The 21,154-nt window shown below is 48.1% G+C and overlaps 1 protein-coding gene across 1 annotated transcript; it reads right to left on the reverse strand.

The window, feature by feature from the left end:
• Positions 1-2,681: 2,681 nt before the first annotated feature.
• FAM186B (family with sequence similarity 186 member B) lies at positions 2,682-20,369 on the reverse strand (the record flags this gene model as incomplete). The annotated part of the gene is given in 12 exon segments (XM_082636999.1): positions 2,682-2,826; positions 5,932-6,117; positions 6,820-6,915; positions 6,917-6,996; positions 9,909-10,067; positions 10,071-10,100; positions 11,130-11,731; positions 11,734-12,508; positions 12,510-12,776; positions 14,863-15,077; positions 19,228-19,453; positions 20,274-20,369. Coding segments are annotated over 12 exon segments (2,877 nt in total).
• Positions 20,370-21,154: the final 785 nt, after the last annotated feature.

Raw genomic sequence — 21,154 nt, forward strand, 5'->3', positions numbered from 1 at the left:
TTTTATCCCTTCCATTTCACCGATGTCTCTCTTTTTTTTTTTTTTTTTTTGCGGTACGCGGCCCTCTCACTGCTGCGGCCTCTCCCGTTGCGGAGCACAGGCTCCGGACGCGCAGGCTCAGGCCATGGCTCACGGGCCCAGCCGCTCCGCGGCACATGGGATCCTCCCAGTCCGGGGCACAAACCCGTGTCCCCTGCATCGGCAGGCGGACTCTCAACCACTGCGCCACCAGGGAAGCCCTACCGATGTCTCCTTGAAAGTCACAGTCAGGGCTAAAGTAGACCCTTCTCTCATGCCCCCTTTAACATTAGTGTTGATTCCTCATCTTGGCGAACCCTGAGGCCATGAGCCATGTAAGCAGAGATATGGCCAACTCCCAAATCTGGCTTGAAGAAATATGCCAAGAAGTACTCCTTCTCAGGCCCTGGCTTCCCCAAGTTTTTTTGAGGCAATAGCTTGTTTGACCAAATACATCAACTTTGCTCTGAAAAAAAAAAATGAGGTTCTTGTATAGTATTAAATAACCTCATTACCAGAAAAACACCATATACTATATCTATATATCTCCTTGGGTTTCAACCCAGCTTGGCCATCTATCAGACACTCTGCTTGTTTGCCAGAGAGCTTGCTAGAGGACATCCAAAAAGTCAAAGTCCTCCATCACTGGGGCAGGTCTAGCTACTGGGTACCTTAATTTAAGCACAGTGCCAAAAGCCTACGGAAACATATGAAACCTTTAAAAATGTCATTGGTGGGACTTCCCTGGCTAGGTTAGGACTTCACTGGTTAGGGCTGCACGCTTCCACTATGGGGGGCCGGGGTTTGATCCCTGGTCAAGGAACTAAGATCCCACATACCGAGGCTTAAAGAATAGGTAAGTATAAATAAATAAATAAATAATGTCATTGGCACCAAAATACAAAAATATATGTAAATGTTTATAAAACATAATATTGTCAGTTTCATTATTCTGTCAAATTTAATATTCAGAATATCCTCATCTTATTTGCAAAACTTGTTAGATTTCATCTCTATGCATGATGATTGCTGAGAAGTCACAGCCAACTATACATTAAAAAAACTTACTCATAGTCATTTAATTTCCAAAGCAAAGTTATAAAATTCCCTTCAAATTATTTATAAAGCAATACATTTAGTATGAGGGCATTTTAATATGTTGGCTACAATGGGGTAAGGCCTCCAGAAAATAAGCCTGAAAGGCTAGACATGGCCCTTCCCTGCCACAGCTGTCCCATGTGTGTGACCTGCATCAGAAATGCCTCTCACCTTCCTCCCTCCGCCAGGCTTCCTTGTGATACGTTGAGCTGTGGCTCAGAAATTAAATCCTACTCTGGCATCATCCAAGGGCCATCAGTTTGCATCCTACATCCTCCTCTTCCTTCCAGAATTTCAACCTTAAGCTGGGAGCAAGGATGGGTGTTCCATTCCTAAGAAACAGAATCACTGGATTGTGGGGCCTCTGAGAACAGGGTAATTTCTTAGCTAACTTTTTTTTTTTTTTTTTTTGCGGTACGCAGGCCTCTCACTGCTGTGGCCTCTCCTGTCGCGGAGCACAGGCTCCGGACGCACAGGCTCAGTGGCCATGGCTCACGGGCCCAGCCACTCCGTGGCATGTGGGATCCTCCCAGGCCGGGGCACGAACCCGCGTCCCCTGCATCGGCAGGTGGGCTCTCAACCACTGTGCCACCAGGGAAGCCCCTAGCTAACGTTTTATCATGCCTGATCCCTAGGTCTGGTCTGGCTAGGCGGGAGGAGGGGGAGGGGAGTGCGAGGGAGAGTGAGGATGGGGCGGTGCTCTTAAGCTGTATGAACCAACCAAAGTAGTGTCTTCCCTGAATTAAGACAATTAATTAACGGACAGGGATGGCCTCCTAAGCCCATGCCATATAGATTTGGAACCTCTGTGTCTCTATTTCTTCCATCTTTGTCCTCACTTCTTAGAGATGCACTCACCTTTGCTCCCACACCCAGTTACACCTGGCTCTGACTTGTACTATCTTCTTTTGTTCTTATCTTCTGAGTTTCACGCTCAACATCAGTATATCTGTTACTTATTTGTCTGTGTCTCTGATTGATTTTAGAGTTACTGAGCCCTGCTGTGTGCCAGGCACTAATTATGGCCGTCTTGGCTGGTCGGCTCCTGGAGAGCAGACGCAACACTGGGGGATCCTCTGTGACTGGTGTCTAAGTCAGTGGCCAGGTGGTCATGCACCTGGTTCCAAAAATGAGTGAGTTGAGGAGGTGTGGGTTTTAGCAATGAGGCAGAAAATTTAAAAAATAAACACATCTCGGGGCTTCCCTGGTGGCGCAGTGGTTGAGAGTCTGCCTGCCGATGCAGGGGATACGGGTTCGTGCCCCGGTCCGGGAAGATCCCACATGCCGCGGAGCGGCTGGGCCCGTGAGCCATGGCTGCTAAGCCTGCACGTCCAGAACCTGTGCTCCGCATTGGGAGAGGCCACAACAGTGAGAGGCCCACGTACCGCAAAAAAAAATAAAAATAAAAAATAAACACATCTCTTTTATTAAAAATATCCAGTTTGGGGACTGAAGGAGGAAACTAGTGTTTCTCAAAGTTCTAGGATTACTTAGCAGTACCCAGAGTGTTTGTTTAAAAACACCAGCTGGGAATCTGCATTTGGAACAAATTTGAGAATCACTGGCTAAGGCATGGAGCAAGGACTGGGATTGTCTTGATGCTTCTGGCTTTTTAGGGTTCCGGGGAAGGACTCGTTTGACTTTTTACAAACAAGCTCAGCTGACTCCTCTGGGTGTTCCTGGCCTTCCTTTCTTTGGGTCACTGAGGCACTGAAAGTTAATACAGTTACCAGTCGGGGAACAGCCGAAACAAGGCCCTGAGATGTGAGTACCCACCCAGCCCACGCGAGAGCTTCCCTGGTCGTCTCTGGGAGACCAGTCCAGGACTGGGCCCAGACTGACCCAGATGTGGAACTGCTTAACACAACATTTCTGCCACATCCCAGGGGCTCTGCTTCTTTTCTTGTGAATCTTCCTCCCGTTTCACGTTACAGAATACTTCTTCTTCCCTCCCCTCACTCTTTCCTGCTCCTTGCTACCCATCCACGTTTCTTCCTCTCCACCTCCATCTTGGTTCCTTCCCAGAAACCAAGTTATAAGCTCTCTCTTCTGTCGGCACCACGTTGGAAGCCTGTGAATCCATGCTCACTGCATCTGAGCACACACGTGTGAACCATTGTGTACTTTGTGCAGAAATAGGCTCTGAGCAAGGGAGGGCAGGGCAGTCAGAGTCGAGGTTAAGATACTTCTCCAACTGCAGACAGCACTTGGTGTGTACAGGCACATAGCTATCTTACCTGTCAGACAGAGAGCCCAGGGGAGACACTTGTAAGACAAAGTAGAAAAAAGATCTTGGAGAAGGGCGTCTGCTGGTTTTTGAAGGACATGGTCCCAAATCACAGAGGGAAGATTAACAGCCCTTCCCCACATGCTGAGAGGACACCCCAGCGGGCGTTTGAAGAGACAGGTTGCCAATGCCAGGCAGACCAGGAGAATGGGACAGTTGGTGCGAGGCTGGCCCTAGTTATGAAACTAGCTGGTGCTGTGAACTGGACAGCTTGGCCATGGGAGCTGGTGAGGTCAGCAGGATCGTGAAGAGGTGAGTGACCTAGACCCACACAACAGGTGGGCCTGCAGATGTGAGGTGGGCCAGGGGCAGGCGGCCAAAGAGAGGGTGCACTTTTGGGAGTGGAAGCAGTGTGTCTCCAGAGGCGCACACGCATGGAGAATGCACGAAGAAAGCAGCACGACCACCACCCTAGGGCAGCAGTAGCCTGGGCAGCGGCAGGTTCTCATGCCACAGTAGCAAGATCCCAAGACAATGTAGGCAGCACCCACACTAAAATCTCGAGGACCAGCCTGACACACAGGTAGGTGGTGCCAACCTGGCATGTGGATAAAGAAGACAGAAGCAGCAGGGCTTGGTCTCTACACCTGGTAGTGTGATAAACTGAAAAAACTTGTGTAGAGTTTGAGAAAGGGGAAGAAAATTGTATTCACCTAAATTCCCCTGGAAAGGAGAAACTGTCTTTGCTGGGAACAATATTTTGATTAGTGCTTAAGTCTGAAGCTGAGATCCCAGTGGCGGCATGGGTGTAGGTGGAACAGCTCTGCATGAGAGACGGGAAAGAGTTTTTGAATTTTGCACGTTAAACCAAAGAGAGAGGGGAAGAAAGGAGGCTGCTCTTGGGTACCGTTCACTGTGAATCCCTTTCCCTATCAACCCGCTAAATTTTCAGAAAGTTACCAAGATCATGAAATGCTTGGGGTCAAGTGGAGTGTGTATACTTGATATTTATGTGCACATATTCACGTGTGCGGGGTTGGTGTCTCAGGTTGAAACAGATGATGAGCAGAGCCCAGGCACTGGCAGGGATGCAGAGGGAAAGAAGGAGCTCAGAGAGGAGAGATACCACTATGGGGGTGCTAGAGTCAGGGGCAAGTTTAGTCAAATCTCAGCAGGGTGCAGCCCCAGTTGATTTCTGGGTTACCAAATTCTGCCAGTGTTGTTTTGGTTATTCTCAGTTCTGTTTGCTGTATCCAAATCAACACACACACACACACACACACACACACACACACACACTCTCTCTCTCTCTCTCTCTCTCTCTCTCTCTCTCTCTCTCTCTCTCTCTTCAGGAACTGAAAACCAGGTATCGATGTACTAGGTGGGCTATAATGTTAATGTCCAGCTGGGATTCTCAGGCCCACTTCAGAGCGGAATCACAGCCAAGGACCAGCCTCCTCTGATGCTGCCATGCCACCCTGTCTTCCCTACGTTCCTGTCGAGAGGATGAGGGCAGCCCCAGCATCTTGCAGCCTTGGTTCTGGTTAGGTCTACACTGGAAGGCATCAGTGCCCTCTCCCTGTCAAAGATATTATAGATTGATTGATTGATTGATTGCTGGACCTTAGTTCCCCAACCAGGGATCCAACCTGGGCCCTGGCAGTGAAAGCGCCGAGTCCTAACCACTAGACTGCCAGGGAATTCCCATCCCTGTCAAAGATCTTTAACTGGGGCAGGGCCAGGGCCACAAGAGGCAGCTGGGGTTAGTAATCTAGAAAGGCTCCTTGAAAGAGCCTTGAGTCTTCAATATTGACATCTTCAAGCCAAGAGAGGCAGAGTTGAACCTTCCTAACCAGAAAAGTCCCTTGTTGGCCTACTGAGTCCTGCCCGCCTCCCCTCAGCTGCTCTTCCCAGGGGCAGTTCTTGAAGGCAATAAGGAAATGACAATGCCAAAGACGGGCCCAGTTTATCCTGAGATTTTTGGTCTCTCTCATCTCTCCATACCTGCACCTGGCTCTCCTTGAGAATAACCCCCAGGCCTAGGGCAAGAAACACCTCTTGAGCAATTCATGTGCAGCCCAGGAAGCAAGTGGGAAGGAAAGACTTCTTTCATGATCTTCTGAGACGCTGTGTGGAGTCCTTTGAGAGAATTAGAATGGTGCTGGCATGGGGACCCAAGCTCATGGCCAATGAGGCAGGTAAGCATCTCTCTGTCTGATGTGGTACAGTAAATGAGGTCATTATTATTATTATTATTTTATTTTTTTGCGATACGCGGGCGTCTCACTGTTATGGCCTCTCCTGTTGCGGAGCACAGGCTCCGGATGTGCAGGCTCAGCGGCCATGGCTCACGGGCCCAGCCGCTCCACGGCATGTGGGATCTTCCCGGACCGGGGCACGAACCCGTGTCCCCTGCATCGGCAGGCGGACTCTCAACCACTGCACCACCAGGGAAGCCCATGAGGTCATTATTAATGTTTGGAAAGATAGCTGTTGGGCAGTTGGACACCGGAAGTGTGTACTCTGGCCCTGCCCTTGGTGGGCAGATCTCCCTGAATCCAGATTAACCGTCCGGCCTTGCATCTTACCAGGCCTTGAAGGACATCAAGTTTTTGTGGTAGGAGGAATGCACATCCAATGCCAACAGCCGGGGAATATCTGGGTACCCCCCTAGCTGGTCCCAGGACAGGCTGGTGGGGGTCTTCTTTTCTACTGGGTGACTGGAGGAGGCCACATCAGTCTTCCAGATGGCCTCCAGCTGGTTCCCCTGTTGGCTGGGGTGTGAAAGTTGAAAGTGTAAGAAGAGATGAAGAGGTAGACTTACAGAAAGGGAGAGACTGGGAAGCAACAAGCTCTGCAGGGTTTTCTTCCCTTCTCAAATAGTTGTCACTGCCTTCCTTGCTGCATCTCTTCCCTCCCCAACTCTAAATCTCACCTCCTTGGGTCTCCTCTAGCTGAGGAGCTACTGGAAGAGGCTGCCGAGACAGCCCCTGTTCCTCCAGGCACATGCCCTGGGCCTGAAGCCCTGAACTGGCCACACTAGGGGGGTGTGGATGTGTCCCTTCTTGGCTGCCCAGAGACTCATGGTGTCTCTCTTTGAGCCCAGGGGTCACATGGTGGGAAGGATCAGGTTGATTTATATGGATGGACCAGTGGCAGGTGCCAGACCAATGCTCAGGGTAGAAATGGTTGTAAGTTCTCAGCTGTGGGTCCCAGGAGTCTTTCAGTTGCATAGTTTGAAACATACTTGGTCAGCCTGTGCCGTGAAGCCCACACACCACATACACACATACCCCCATCTGGGCCAATGGCCAGAGCTGGGCAGGCAGCTGAGAAGCTAGGTTCCTTGCAACTCATGGGGTGAGCTTTGCCTGTCTGTGCCTTCACTGAGCTGCCAGCCCCCCCGAGTTTGGTCACCCCTGCTCCCTGCCTCCCTCACCCACCTAGCCAGCTGCCCCTGGCTTCCGTGCACCTACTGGGCCATCCACAGGGGCACACATTGCTGGTGCTTGGTCATAGACAGCTCCAGGTGTCGCTTGCAGGAGGGGCTGCTGGAATGGATGTGCCGCAGTGGATGGGGGAGGCTTGCTTTTCCTTGACTTTGGGGAGGTGACCACAGGGGTGTTCAGGTTAATGTTCCACTCCTGTTGGAGCTAAGAGGAACCAGCAGAGAGGCATCAGGGAGAAAGGAATTCATCCTCTCTCTAGTGCCAGAGGAGGCATTGCCTGACTTGGGGCAGAGCAGAAAGGGTGAGGCCCAGGGAATGCCTCCAATTAGATATGCCTGGGACCTCAGGGTATTGCATTTCCCAGAAATTCCTTGAATTGTTCTTTACTGGTTTAGTTCCTGTTTTCTCCTTTGTTGTGGAGAATCTGGACAATGGGCAAAACAACAAGGAAAAAACTAAAGGAAGCCAGAGCAGCTGGAACTGTGAGAGCCTCATGTTACCGGACCAGGTTGTGTCAGGAATGCTCTCCGTGTCTTGTCATTCAGCCTCTGCCCTGGCCTTGGGGAAGGAGCTGGAGGAACCCTCACAGCCACCTAAAGAATTATTATATATATGGTCCCTTTCCTTCTCAACCTCAAAACCAATTTAGCAAGTCAAGACACCTACAGGAGGTGATCAGGACTAATGTAAGGTTACAGGAAACTGAACTGGGAGAGATCCCCATGGCCAAGGCTCTTCCAACTGCCTTATGCCGGCACTTACACTGAATCCCTCAGGACACTGCTTCCCCCAGACTCTGGCCATGGCTGCTCAGGACTCAGTGGGGTAACCTCCTGGCCCAACCCTAGAGGAGATCTCAGCAGATTCTGAGTCACTGCTGTGGGATTCTCCAATCCCTCCAAGCCATCAGCCAGCCTCCTGTGGACCATGTCAGCACTTGCTGCTTTTCTGACCCTGGTAGCAGGGGAAAGAGTAGAGGAAACTGAAGGCAGACGTTAGAGAATAAAAATAGGTCAAACCCAATGGATTAAGACTCCGAATGACTTTGGACTCTCAACAGCAACAACAAAACCTAGAAGGCAATGAATGAGCAGTGCCTTCAAAATTGTGAGGAAAAATGAATTCTAACCTAGACTTCTGTATCCAGGCAAACTGTCAATTAAGAGTCAAGGGTAGGGGGACTTCCCTGGTGGTGCAGTGGTTAAGAATCCTCCTGCCAATGTAGGAGACACAGGTTCAAGCCCTGGTCTGGGAAGATCCCACATGCCACGGAGCAACTAAGCCCATGCACCACAACTACTGAAGCCCACTTGCCTAGAGCCCATGCTCCATAACAAGAGAAGCCACTGCAATGAGAGCCCGCGCACCGCAATGAAGAGTAGCCCCCACTTGCCACAACTAGAGAAAGCCTGCACACAGCAACGAAGACCCAATGCAGCCAAAAATAAAATAAAAATTTAAAAAAAGAGTTAAGGGTAGGGACTTCCCTGGTGGTGCAATGGTTAAGAATCTGGCTGCTGGGGACTCCCCTGGTGATCCAGTGGTTAAGACTTCACCTTCCAATGCAGGGGGTGCAAGTTCGATCCCGGGTCGGGGAGCTAAGATCCCACATGCCTTGCGGCCAAAAAAACCAAAACACAGAACAGAAGCAATATTTTAACAAATTTAAGAAAGACTTTAAAAATGGTCCACATCAAAGAATCTGCCTGCCAATGCAGGGGACACGGGTTCAATCCCTGGTCCAGGAAGATCCCACATGCTGTGGAGCAACTAAGCCTGTGCGCCACAGCTACTGAAACCTGTGCACCCTAGAGCCTGCACACTGCAACTACTGAGCCCATGTGCCGCAACTACTGAAGCCCGCACGCTCTAGGGACTGCATGCCACAATTACTGAGATCCCACGTGCCACAGAGCAACTAAGCCCGTGTACCACAGCTGCTGAGCCTGCACTCTGGAACCCACGAGCCACAACTACTGAAGCCTGTGCACCCTATAGCCCGTGCAGCACAACTACTGAGCCCGTGTGCTGCAACTACCGAAGACCGCGCACCTAGAGCCCATGTTCAGCAACAAGAGAAGCCACTGCAATAAGAAGCCCGCACACCACGACGAAAAGTAGCCCCAGCTCACCGTGACTAGAGAAAGCCCGCATGCAGCAATGAAGACCCAACACAGCCAAAAATAAAAAAAATTTTAAGGTAAAGAGTTAAGAGTAGATATTCAGTAAAGACATTTTCAGACAACCAGGGTCTCAATGATTTTACATGCCAGGAACCTTTTGTCAGGAAGTGACCGGAGGAGGTACTCCACTAAAACGAGGGAGACCTGGCATCTAGAAACAGGGGAGGGGCTTCCCTGGTGGCGCAGTGGTTAAGAATCTGCCTGCCAATGCAGGGGACACAGGTTTGAGCCCTGGTCCCAGAAGATCCCACATGCCACAGAGCAGCTAAGCCCGTGCACAACTACTGAGCCTGCGCTCTAGAGCCCACGAGCTACAACTACTAAAGCCCGTGCACCTAGAGCCCGTGCTCCGCAACAAGAGAAGCCACCGCAATGAGAAGCCCGTGCACTGCAACGAAGAGCAGCCCCCGCTCGCTGCAACTAGAGAAAGCCTGAGTGCACAGCAACGAAGACCCAATGCAGCCAAAAAAAAAAAAAAGAGAGAGAGAGAAAGCAGGGGAGCTGTCCCCAGAGAGAAGCAAAGGGAGTCGCCAGCACGAGGGTAAAGAAGACAGCTGTGACCAAGCCTGGAGAGCAACCCGATCAGACAAGAGCAGGACAGGGAGACCCACAGGGGAGGGAGAATCTGAGCACAGAGTTGGGACTGCAGGCTCCAACTACCTCCCCTCCAGAAGAAGCTTTCTTGTCCAGCTCCTTTAGAGGGTCCCTCCCTCTCTTGCTCTTCCCACATATGGAGATTGGAAAACTGACCTTCCTTACACTCAGGCTGTCTCCTGCCTTCCCCTCTTCCTGGTTCAGAGGCTTTAATCTGCTCTCTTATTTCCCAACTGCTCCCCCGCGCCCAGGTACACCCCACAGCCCCATGGATCCACCCTGGCCCCATCCCTGCTGGCTGTGCTGACCCCTGAGAAGGTCGCCGGGTGGGAGGCCCACCTTGGGGAACACGGTCACCATGCTGCTCAGGCACTCTCGGTGCTTCTCCTCCAGGTCCCTCTGCTTGTCTGTCCAGGCCTGCAGCTGGAGGTTCTGCAGGCGGTCGACGTTTTCCAGGAAGAGGTAGAGGTTCTGGGCCTTGTAGGCAGCCCCAGCTTCTCACACAACTTGTACATGGTTGATCACTTCTTGTCTGGGAAGAGAGGGAAGTGATTTAGTGGGTGAAGGAGCCTCCTCCTGCCCCCAACTCTCTGTTAACCAGAGATGACTCTGTGTCTGTGAGAGCTGGGGAAAACAGGGAGCAGAGAAGCAGGAGGTGTTGTCAGGTGAGGAGGCTTGGGCTGGGCTGGAAACAGGAATAAAAGTAAGGCAGGGGGCTTCCCTGGTGGCGCAGTGGTTGAGAATCTTCCTGCTAATGCAGGGGACACGGGTTCGAGCCCTGGTCTGGGAGGATCCCACATGCCACGGAGCAACTAGGCCCGTGAGCCACAGCTACTGAGCCTGCGCGTCTGGAGCCTGTGCTCTGCAACAAGAGAGGCCGCCATAGCGAGAGGCCCGCGCACCGTGATGAAGAGTGGCCCCCGCTTGCCACAACTGGAGAAAGCCCTCGCACAGAAACGAAGACACAACACAGCAAAAATAAATAAATTAATTAATAAACTCCTACCCCCAACATCTTAAAAAAAAAAAAAAGTAAGGCAGGGCTTCCCTGGTGGCGCAGTGGTTGAGAGTCCGCCTGCCGATGCAGGGGACACGGGTTCGTGCCCCGGTCCGGGAAGATTCCACATGCCGTGGAGCAGCTGGGCCCGTGAGCCATGGCCGCTGAGCCTGCGCGTCCAGAGCCTGTGCTCCGCAACGGGAGAGGCCACAACAGTGAGAGGCCCGCATACCGCAAAAAAAAAAAAAAAGTAAGGCAAATGGGGGAGCATGTTAGGTGGGTTACGGACAGGGCAGTAGGAAGGCAGGAAGAAAGGCTTGCAGGAAAGCTCACTAGAGAGCAGTGTGTAAGTGCTTGACCTCCCACACCTTCAGGGCTGCCCAAGGCTCCGAGGTCAGGTGTCCTTCGCAGGTACCCTCCCTCAGGGGGAACCCTGTCCAGGAGTGGGGTGATTCTCTCCATCACACTTGCCCCATGCTCCTCCTTTCTCACTGGGCTCTGGCTCTGCCGATATATTGCAGCGGTGTGGGTGGGTGCCGGTGGGTGCCAGGGAGGACCTACCAGAGGCTCTGGAAATGTCTGTAGAGGATGTACTTATGGCACAGGCACCACAGCTTGAGCGCGTTCAGCTCCATGGCGGTGGTGGTGAGCTCCCGCCCCTTGTGGCGCAGGTCGTGGGGCAGCCCCAGCTGATCCTCCTCAGTCAGGAGCTGCAGGTTCTTCCTCTGGGCCTCCACGTCCACGTGGTATACCTTCCCCTTCAGAGTTACTGGGGATGTACGCAAAGGGGGCTGGGTCACCTTTCGGAGGGATGTCCCCGTGACAGGAAGGGAGGCTGTCTTCTTGGGCTTCGTGGGAACACAGTGGGCCCGTGGTTTCTGAGTAAACTCGGCTGAACTCATGGTCCTCTGGTTTCTGGGGGCAGGTTGCTGGGTCTTAGGGGACCTGGGCAAGTGTGGCCTCCTGCCTTGGTGAGCAGATTGGGCCCGGCCTGGGGGAGGTGCCAGTGATGCCTCCTCCAAGTCCCTCCATCGACCGGTGGGCACGAAGCCCATTCTCTCCACGTCCTCTCCTGTCTGCTCCGGCCCCCTCCATGGGCGCCCTTGCTCCTGGGCCGATCTCCGCTGCCACCCCCTTGCTGCCTCCCCCTGCTCCCACTGCCCCGCTTCTGCCGGTGCTCCCGCTCCAGCAGGGCCCACTGCTCTTGCCACTGCAGCCACATCTCCTCCTCCTCCCGCCACTGCTGCCTTCGCCTCTCCCAGCTGAGTTCCTCTTCCCAGTGCTCTGCCTTGCTCTCCAAGGCCACCTTCCTAGAGCTCTCTGGGGACAGCTGCTTCTGAAAATGGGACTTCATCTGGAGTCCTTCCTTCTCCTGGGTCACTTCCTGGAAGAAGTCCTTCTGGTCTTTGACTTTGTGGCCTGGGCTTTCTGCTGACGGTCTTTCCCATTTCTTAGGAAACTTGTGATCCATGGAGGATGGCAACACAGGCTGAAGATTTTCAGTGTCCTTGCTGCTGTACACATCTGCAATCCTTGAATGCACGGTCATGGTGGAAAGTGGTTGACATGTGGAAGGCCTAGCACTACTATCCCAGGTCATGGCCAGGGGACTTGGGGAGAGTGGTGAAAACTGTTCCTCCTTCTTGGGTTCCTGTTGGGTTTCCTCTATGACTGTTTCTTTCTTTGGGAGGGCCTCTTTCTTGGCAGGGGCTGGGGAGTCAACCAAGATCTTGACTGAGTATTCTACTTGACCTCTAGCAGACTGAGCCTTGTTCAGCTGGAACTCTAAGGCATGCTTCATCAGGAGGAGGTCAGGGTACTTTCCCCCTAGAATTTCTACCTGCTTTAGTAGGGCATCTCTCTTACTCTTGACCACTTGGAGGGACTTCTGGAAGTAGAGCCTCTGGCTGCTGAGTTCTTTGGTCATCTCTATTTTCAGGTGTCCTGTATTTGGCCTCCTGGCTTCTGTTCTCCTTGTGCTGGAGCATCAAGGCCTTGTTGAGGTTCTCGACCACAGCAGACATGTACCTGATGGCCCGAACCTCCCCCTGGTTGAACATCGTGGAGTCCACAAGTTCCTGCAGCATGGACTTCACCTCGGAGACCCTTATGCAGGTAGTGTGCTTGTCCTGGAGCATCTGCTCTGAGCTCAGATATCCCTTTTTGTGGGCTTTGTTTCCACTAGCTCTGCCAGAAGGTGAGTTTGGACACTAGGAGAGGTGGAGAGAACAAAGGCAATAAACTCAAGGGTTATACTGATTCTCCACACCCTGCTTGGCCAAATTCCCATCCAACCTTCTTAGGGCTTTGGCAATAAGGAGCTGGGGCATTATATGAGGCCAGGGGAGATATTGTCAGGAGAGATCTCTGCTGGGCTCAGAGCTTGCTCAGAGCTTACCTGTCAGGGTCTGTCAGCTCCACAGCACCTGCAGGACCCAGAGGGGTCTGGACCTATTCGATCCAGTTCAACCCAATTCAACACACTCCTGATCCTCCATATTTCCCTGGAGTAGAGTGATTTTTCTAATCACGCTACTTCCTAGTCTCAATATCTCTGTTTGGCTACCTATTGCCAACTATCTAAATTCTGGAAGCCCACCTGGCACTTAGACTCTAGATCACCTGGGAAGTTGTATTCTCCTTTCCTGTTACCACTGGACTGTGTTTGTAGAGAATTTATCACATGGTCCTGCAACGGTTTACATTCTTTTATAATGACTAATGTATTTTTCCATATGGGGGTCATGAACTCCTTTGATACTCTGATGAAAGCAGGAAAATGTACATAAACACCGATTGTGCACTTTGTGTTCAAACCCATTCATATGCAAACTTCAGCTCCTCAGGGATGGTCCATGGTCATAGTTGTATCCCCTTGGATCTACCATGTGTAGAGCTGCTGGAGTGATTATCTTGGAGCATTCGTTCATTTCTCATTCAGTGAACATCACTGGCAGACAAAACACTGGCTAACTTTGGATGAGGGGCTAAAGGAAATATGGAAATTAAATGACACTGAAATCAAGCTAGCATTTAGCTAATACTGTCAGAGAGGCCATATGCTCTAACGGTTCAGAGCATGGATTCTAGAGTCAGATAACTCGGGCTTGAATCCCATCCTTACCACCTGCCTTAGGCAAATTTCCTAACTTCTCAGCACCTCTATTTCTGAAAAATGGGGATAATCATAGCATTTACTTCATGGGACGTAAGTAGATTATACATGTTTAGTACCAAGCACTGTACCAGGTACCTAGAAAGTGCTCAATAACTAATCCCTAAAAAAATGAATAAGACACAGCCTTTGCCCTCCAGAAATTTATAACCTAGTAAGGAAATAAATCAAGTAAACAAATAACTATATTTCAAGACATAATATGACAAGGACAGTAGGAGAGATTGTCTCCTTCTCCTCCACCTTTCCTTGCTTCCTCCCTCCCCCAGCTATCGACCTTGCGTGACTGGTAAGGAACCTGGCCATGAAAATCAATGGTAAAATGATAATGTTAGCTCTTGTTTATTAAGCCCTGAGTGTGTGTTCTAAGCACAGTGCCAGATGCCTCACACCATGTGGAACCCTGTAAGGCAGACAATGCTCTCCTCACTTTGCATATGAGGAAAGTGAGGTTCAGAGAGATGAAGTAACTTACCCAAAGTCACACAGCTAGAAATTGGGATTCAAACTCAGGTTTGTCTGACTCCGAAGCCCATGCTCTTGAGTAAGATTAAGAAGCCAGAAAACCTATGCGTGGGGCCTAGGTTTGCCACAGGCTTTCCTTGTGGATCCTTCTCTTCTCTGAGCTTCAATGTTCTCATCTACAAAGTGTGGCAGTTAGATAATCTCGGGCCCCTTCTAGTGCTGAGAGGAGTAATATTTCAAGGTTGAGCCATGTTGTTGACTGGGTACTTCTGGAGTAGCCACAATCGAGAAGGTTCTAGAAGGTCCGCTAGCTGAGTCTCACCAGACTGCTTGGCTCTGCATCTGGGCTTGGTTTAAGGAAAGGATGTTCCTCTAGCTCTAGCTATAAACTCCACCCTTTCTGACCTTCCAGCCTTGTTCCCCCATACGAGGCCGCAGCTCCAGGGAGCACCAACAAGGACCTGTCTCCACATCACACCTTCCTTCAGCCCTGAGGGACAGCCCAGAACTGCTCACTTCTCAGCTTGGGTCCACCACCCCAACCTCTTACCACTGACCATCCATCTCAGCTAAAGCTTTTGTTATGGAGGAGAATCAGAAAGACTCCCATAGACCCTGGTGTGTGACTTCTTTCCTTGAGATGGCATCCACCCCACCCAGCTCCCCTGCCAGGTGCTCCTGGAACTTACTCTGTGCCCTTTCCTTTGTCCTTCGATGAGAGTGGAGCAGAGGGAAATGAGAGACTCGATGCCTCCTTTGGTGGCGATGAGGGAGAGGGGCAACACCTTCTCCATCACCTCGATCCATTCATCCAGGGCTTCCTCTTCCTCCTCACTCTTCCTGTTCCTGATCTCATAGGTCAGACTGTCACCTGGAGAGAGAGTGGGAGATGCAGGCTGAGAATAGTCTGTCCTCTAGGGAGCCCCAAATAGCCCTATAGGACAGGGTTACACCAGCAGGCTTTGAGGTTGGATTGGTTTAACCTCTTATTAGCTGTATGATGTTGAGCAAGTCACTTATTCCCCTAAGCCTTAGTATCCTTGCCAAAAAAGGGTTGGGTATGGATTAAATGAGATAATACAAGTGAAATGATTAACATGAGACCTGCCATGTAGAAAATATGCATAGACATAAAACAGCACTGTTGTACTACAAGGCCAGGAATGTGCCTATCTTGTTATTGCTCTATCCTCACTGCCTAGTCCAATATCTGGACAATTAAATTAATTAACTGCAGTCAACAGCCCTGCTTAGTTCTTGGGAGCAGCTGAAGGACCACAGAACCAAGAGCTCCTCAGGGGCAGGGCAATATGAGCAGGGGTAGGGCATATCCCTATACCATCTTCCTCCAACACTGTAGCATCCACCATACCTCACACCAGACTGAAGTCTCCTGATCAGATAACTCTGATCTTAACGGGGGTAGCATCTGGCTCCAGGGCTGCATGCAGCTGGTCCACACCCAAATGGCTATACCAGTTGCTTACAGCTGGCATCAGTGCTGTTTGGCTCAGTATCCATTCAGTACTTTGAATATCACCCTTGGGTCCCTCTATAAAATAGCTAGTGTGCTCCACAAAAAACAATTAGAACTAATAAACAAATTCAATAAAGTTACAGGATCCAAAATCAACATATAAAAGTCAGTTGCATTTCTATACACTAACAATTAACTATCCAAAAAAGAAATAAAGAAAACAATCCCATTTACAATAGCATCAAAACAATAAAATACTTAGGAATAAATTTAACAAGGGAGGTGAAGGATCTCTACAGTGAAAACCATAAGACCTTAATGAAAGAAATTAAAGAAGACACGTGTAAATGGAAACATAACCCATGTCATGGATCAGAAGAATTAATATTGTTAAAATGTCTATACCACCCAAAGTCATCCATAGATTCAGTGCAATCCCTATCAAAATCTCAATGGCATTTTCCACAGAACTAGGAAGAACAATCCTGACATTCATATGGAACCACAAAAGACCCCAAATAGCCAAAGCATTCTTGAGAAAAAAAAAACAAAGCTGGAGGCATCACACTACCTGATTTTAAGCTATATTACAAAGCTATAGTAAACAAAACACTATGGCACTGGCATATAAACGGACACATAGATAAATGGGCCAGAATCAAGAGCTCAGAAATAAACCCATGCATATACGGTCAGCTAATATTTGACAAGGGAGCCAAGAACACTCAATGGGGAAAGGATAATCTCTTCAATAAGTGGTGCTGGTAAACCTGTACATTTACATGCAAAAAAATGAAATTGGACTCCTATATTATACCACTCACAAAAATTAACTCTAAATTAATCAAAAACTTAAATACCAGCCCAGAAACCATAAAACTCCTAAAAGAAAACATAGGGGAAAAGCTTCTTGATATTGGTCTTGGCAATGATTTTTTTTTGGATATGACACCAAAAGCAAAGGCAACAAAAGCAAAAATAAATAAGTGGAACTACATCAAATTAAAAAGTTTCTGCACAGTAAAAGAAATGATTATCAAAGTGAAAAGCCTTAACCTACAGAACGGGAGAAAATACATGCAAACCATGTATTTAATAAAGAGTTAATATCCAAAATCTAAAAGGAACTCACACAACTTAATAGCAAAAAAACAAATAATCCGATTAAAAAAAGGGCAAAGGATATGAATAGACATTTTTCTAAAGAAGATATACAAATGGCCAACAGGTATATGAAAAGGTGTTCAACATCACTAATCATCAGGGAAATGCAAATCAAAGCCACAACGAGATAGTACCTCAGACCTATTAGGATGGCTATTATGTATAAAAGATGAGATAACAAGCAATGGTGAGGACATGAAAAAAAGGGGACCCTTGTTGGTGGGAATGTAAATTGGTATAACCATTTTGGAAACCAGTATGGAGGTTCCTAAAAAAATTAAAAATAGAATTACTATATAGTACAGCAATCCCACTTCTGGGTATATATCCATAGGAAACAAAATCACTGTCTCCGAGAGATTTCTGCATGCCCATGTTCACTGAAGCATAATTTACAACAGTCAAGACATGGAAAAAACCCAAGTGTCAGTCAGTGGATGAATGGATAGAGAAAATGTAGTATATATAATGAAATACAGATAGTCCCCAACTTATGATGGTTCAACTTATGATTTATTACAATGAGGCGAAAGTGATACACATTCAGTAGAAGTCATGCTTCGAATTTTGAATTTTGATCTTTTCCCACACTAGTGATATATGGTACAATACTCTCTCACGATGCTAGGCAGTAACAGCAAGCTACAGCTCTAAGAGGCCACAAAATCACAGGCGTAAACAATGAATACACTTACAACCATCTGTATGCATACAGCCATTCTGTTTTTCACTTTCAGTATAGTCTTCAATAAATTACATGAGATATTAAACACTTTATTATAAAATAGGCTTTGTGTTAGATGATCTTGCCCAACTGTAGGCTAATGCGAGTGTTCTGAACACATTTAAGGTAGGCTAGGCTAAGCTGTGATGTTTGGTAGGTTAGGTGTATTAAACACATTTTCAATTTATGGTATTTTCAACTTATGATAGGGTTATTGGGACATAACCCTATCATAAGCTAAGGAAGATCTATATTATTAAGTCATAACACAGAAGGAAATCCTGCCATTTGCAACAACATGAATGGACCTTGAGGGTATTACACTACGTGAAATAAGTCAGACAGAGAAAGAAAGACAAATACCGTACGATCTCACTTATATGTGGAATCTAAAAAAAGCTGAACTCACAGAAACAGAGTAAATTGGTGGTTATCAGAGGCTGGGAGGTGAGAGAAATGGGGAGATGTTGGTCAAAGGGTACAAACTTTCAATTATAAGATGAATAAGTTCTGGAGATCTGATGTACAGCATGGTGACTACAGTTAATAATACTGTGTTGTATACAGGCATACCTCATTTTATTGTGCTATGCTTTACTGTTGTTTGCAAAGACTGCATTTTTTAAAAATTGAAAGTTTGTGCAAACCCTGCATTGTCAGATGATGGTTAGCACTTTTTAGCAATAAAGTATATTTAATGTACATTGTTTTCTTAGACATAATGCTATTGCACACTTAATAGACTAGAGTATAAACACAACTTTTACATGTACTGGGAAGCCAAAAAATTCACATGATTCACTTTATTATGATATCCACTTTATTGTGGAGGTCTAGAACTGAACCTGCAATATCCAAGGTATGCCTATATTTGAAATTTGCTAAGAGAGTAGATCTTAAATATTCTCACCACACACACAACAAAGGGTGACTATGTGAGGTGATATGTTATTGTGATAATCATTTCACTATATACATATATATGTTTATATATAAAATAATCACATGTACACTTTAAATTTACACAATGGTGTTTGTCAATTATATCTCAATAAAGCTGGAAAAATAAAACAGCTAGTGTGAGTTTGCATTTAGGTTCTATCTTACTAAAAAATGAGATGTAAGAATGAACCCATGGGGCCTCCCTGGTGGCGCAGTGGTTGAGAGTCCGCCTGCCGATGCAGGGGATACGGGTTCGTGCCCCGGTCTGGGGGGATCCCATATGCCGCGGAGCGGCTGGGCCCGTGAGCCACGGCCACTGGGCCTGCGCATCCGGAGCCTGTGCTCCGCAACGGGAGAGGCCACAACAGTGAGAGGCCCGCATACCGCAAAAAGAAAAAAAAAAAAAAAAGAATGAACCCATGACTTAGGCTTCATCACATATGCACCTAATATCACAATCTATTATGTTTTGGACAATGACATGTTTGCCTCTCTAGGGAATAGAGGTGATATGCTGTGACATGAGTGGGACAATGTTTCACTGGAGAGGTGCTGTGATGTGTCTTTTGTGCCTTCTGCACCCACCACCCTGCACTCCCCTCCCAGCAAATGCTGACCTAGGGTAGGGGAAAGGAGGAGGCTGAGTGAGCTGGGACCAGCATCTTGGCGGGGAAGGCACCCGACCTCAGGACTGCACCCAGCCTGCAAACTCACCCCAGTTACCTAGCCAGTGGAGAATTTCATACAAGTGCTTCTCTTTAGTCTTAGCATCATTGGAGAATGAGGTAATTTTCTCCAGCAAGATGAATCTGTTCTTGCCCTTTTGCTCTGTCTGGTGAGATTTTGCCTTTTTTTTGAAATCATATTCTAATTCTTCCTGGAAGCGGTTGATGACACAGTTGACATTGTCCAAGATGTCTGAGAGCTGGGAAGAAATATTCTATATGGAAGGCAGCAGATTGTAGTGTTTTTGGGTGTGAACTCTGGTGCTAGATGCCATGTCCTAGTAGTGTGATCTTAGACAAGTCAGTTAATTTCTTGGGGCCTCAGTTTTCTTATTTGTAAAGTGCAGATAATTATAGTACCTATGTCACAGGGTTTTAGTAAAGATTAAATGAACCAGTATTTGTAAAGTACTTAGGACAGCGCCTGGCACATAAAATAAGTGTTAGCTCTAATTACTGTCATTTTGATTATTAAGACCAGCTCAGGGAGAGAATACTAAAAATCCACAGCGAACATTTCTTCAGAATTTCAGAATTTGCTGGGGACTTCTGGACATCTCTCCTCACAAGGATCCAGAGGCAACAGACTAGAAAAATGAGGCCCCAAGAAACCCTCAGGATCAGAGGCTCCCATTAAAAAAATGCACCAGAGGCTCACGTGCAGGGTGATTTGAATATTTGGCCATTTCCCTGTGAGTTTCTAGGGCTCAGCTTGCGGCACTCTGACAGGTTGCCAAGAACAGACCCCAATCATGAACTCTGGGCCCCTCCTCCTGCCCTGGTAGGGCCCACCACGATGTGTCTCAGGGCCAACCTAGGGCTTCCCTGTGGGCTGTCTGCTTCCTGGGCCCATCCCTGCCTCGGGGGCGGTTTGATTCCAGCTCACCCTCCACTAATCTGTCCACAAACACAGCTTGCTAGGATCCCAGAACCCCTGAGGGCCCAGAGCTGGAATCTTACCCAAATCTGGGCTCAGTTCCCAGCCTCCACATCAGACCCCAACAGAAGGGTGACACCCTCATCTCAAGGGGTTACCTCCTGAGCCCGAGTTAGTTGGGCAGCCTCAATTCTTGAGATGATGGCTTTCACTGACGCAGGGGTCACCAACAGTGGGGGTTCGTCTTTCTCCATTTGGGATCACTCTGTCAGTCACAGAGATGTCCTGTGTCTCTGGTACAGGGGCCTGGACACACGATGTTAGCTGCTTGGGGGTTAAGGACTCCAGGGCAGCTCCTGAGTACCCTCTTCCTAGCCACAGCTCCCTGTAACTGCCAGACATCACGTTCCAACTGACCTTCTTTTCTCCAGTGACATCATCAGGTTGATTGGAAGAATGACTCCCTGTCATCTATCTGCTTGATTATCTAGCTTTTTAATCCATCACCTAATATATATTAACTTGACCTATTGCTTTTTAAAAATCATTAAATGTTATGCTCCCAAACTAAATATTAACGGCTAAAAGTAGGAAACAGCAATTAGAAAAAGTTCTTTTCCCAAAGAACTTTTAATTAAAACAAAATTACAGCCAATCAATAACTAATGGGAATGTATTTCAATTTGCACCAGCGGTCAGGGCTTAACCAACACTGTCACTGAAGGTAATCATCAGTGCCAGAGGCCTTTTTAAAACAAATGATTAAAATGGACATCATTGTATGCCCAGGACTAGAACTTTGCCTGGTATATAGTAGGCACTTAATAAACATTTGTTGAATTAATGAAGCTGTAAGTAAAAATACATATATGTGCATATTATTCTTCCATGTTACTGAAACATTTAACGGATAAGGAATTAAACATTGTAACTTCAGTTCTTAGCAGTGCCATAGCCACTTAACAACTTGTCACCTGACACCCACCGGTCTTTTACATACTATCATTCATTCACTTATTCAAAGTTAATTCTTTCATTG

The sequence above is a fragment of the Mesoplodon mirus genome, assembly GCF_964341445.2.
Source record: "Mesoplodon mirus genome assembly, chromosome: 11".
NCBI classification, from domain to species: domain Eukaryota; kingdom Metazoa; phylum Chordata; class Mammalia; order Artiodactyla; family Ziphiidae; genus Mesoplodon; species Mesoplodon mirus.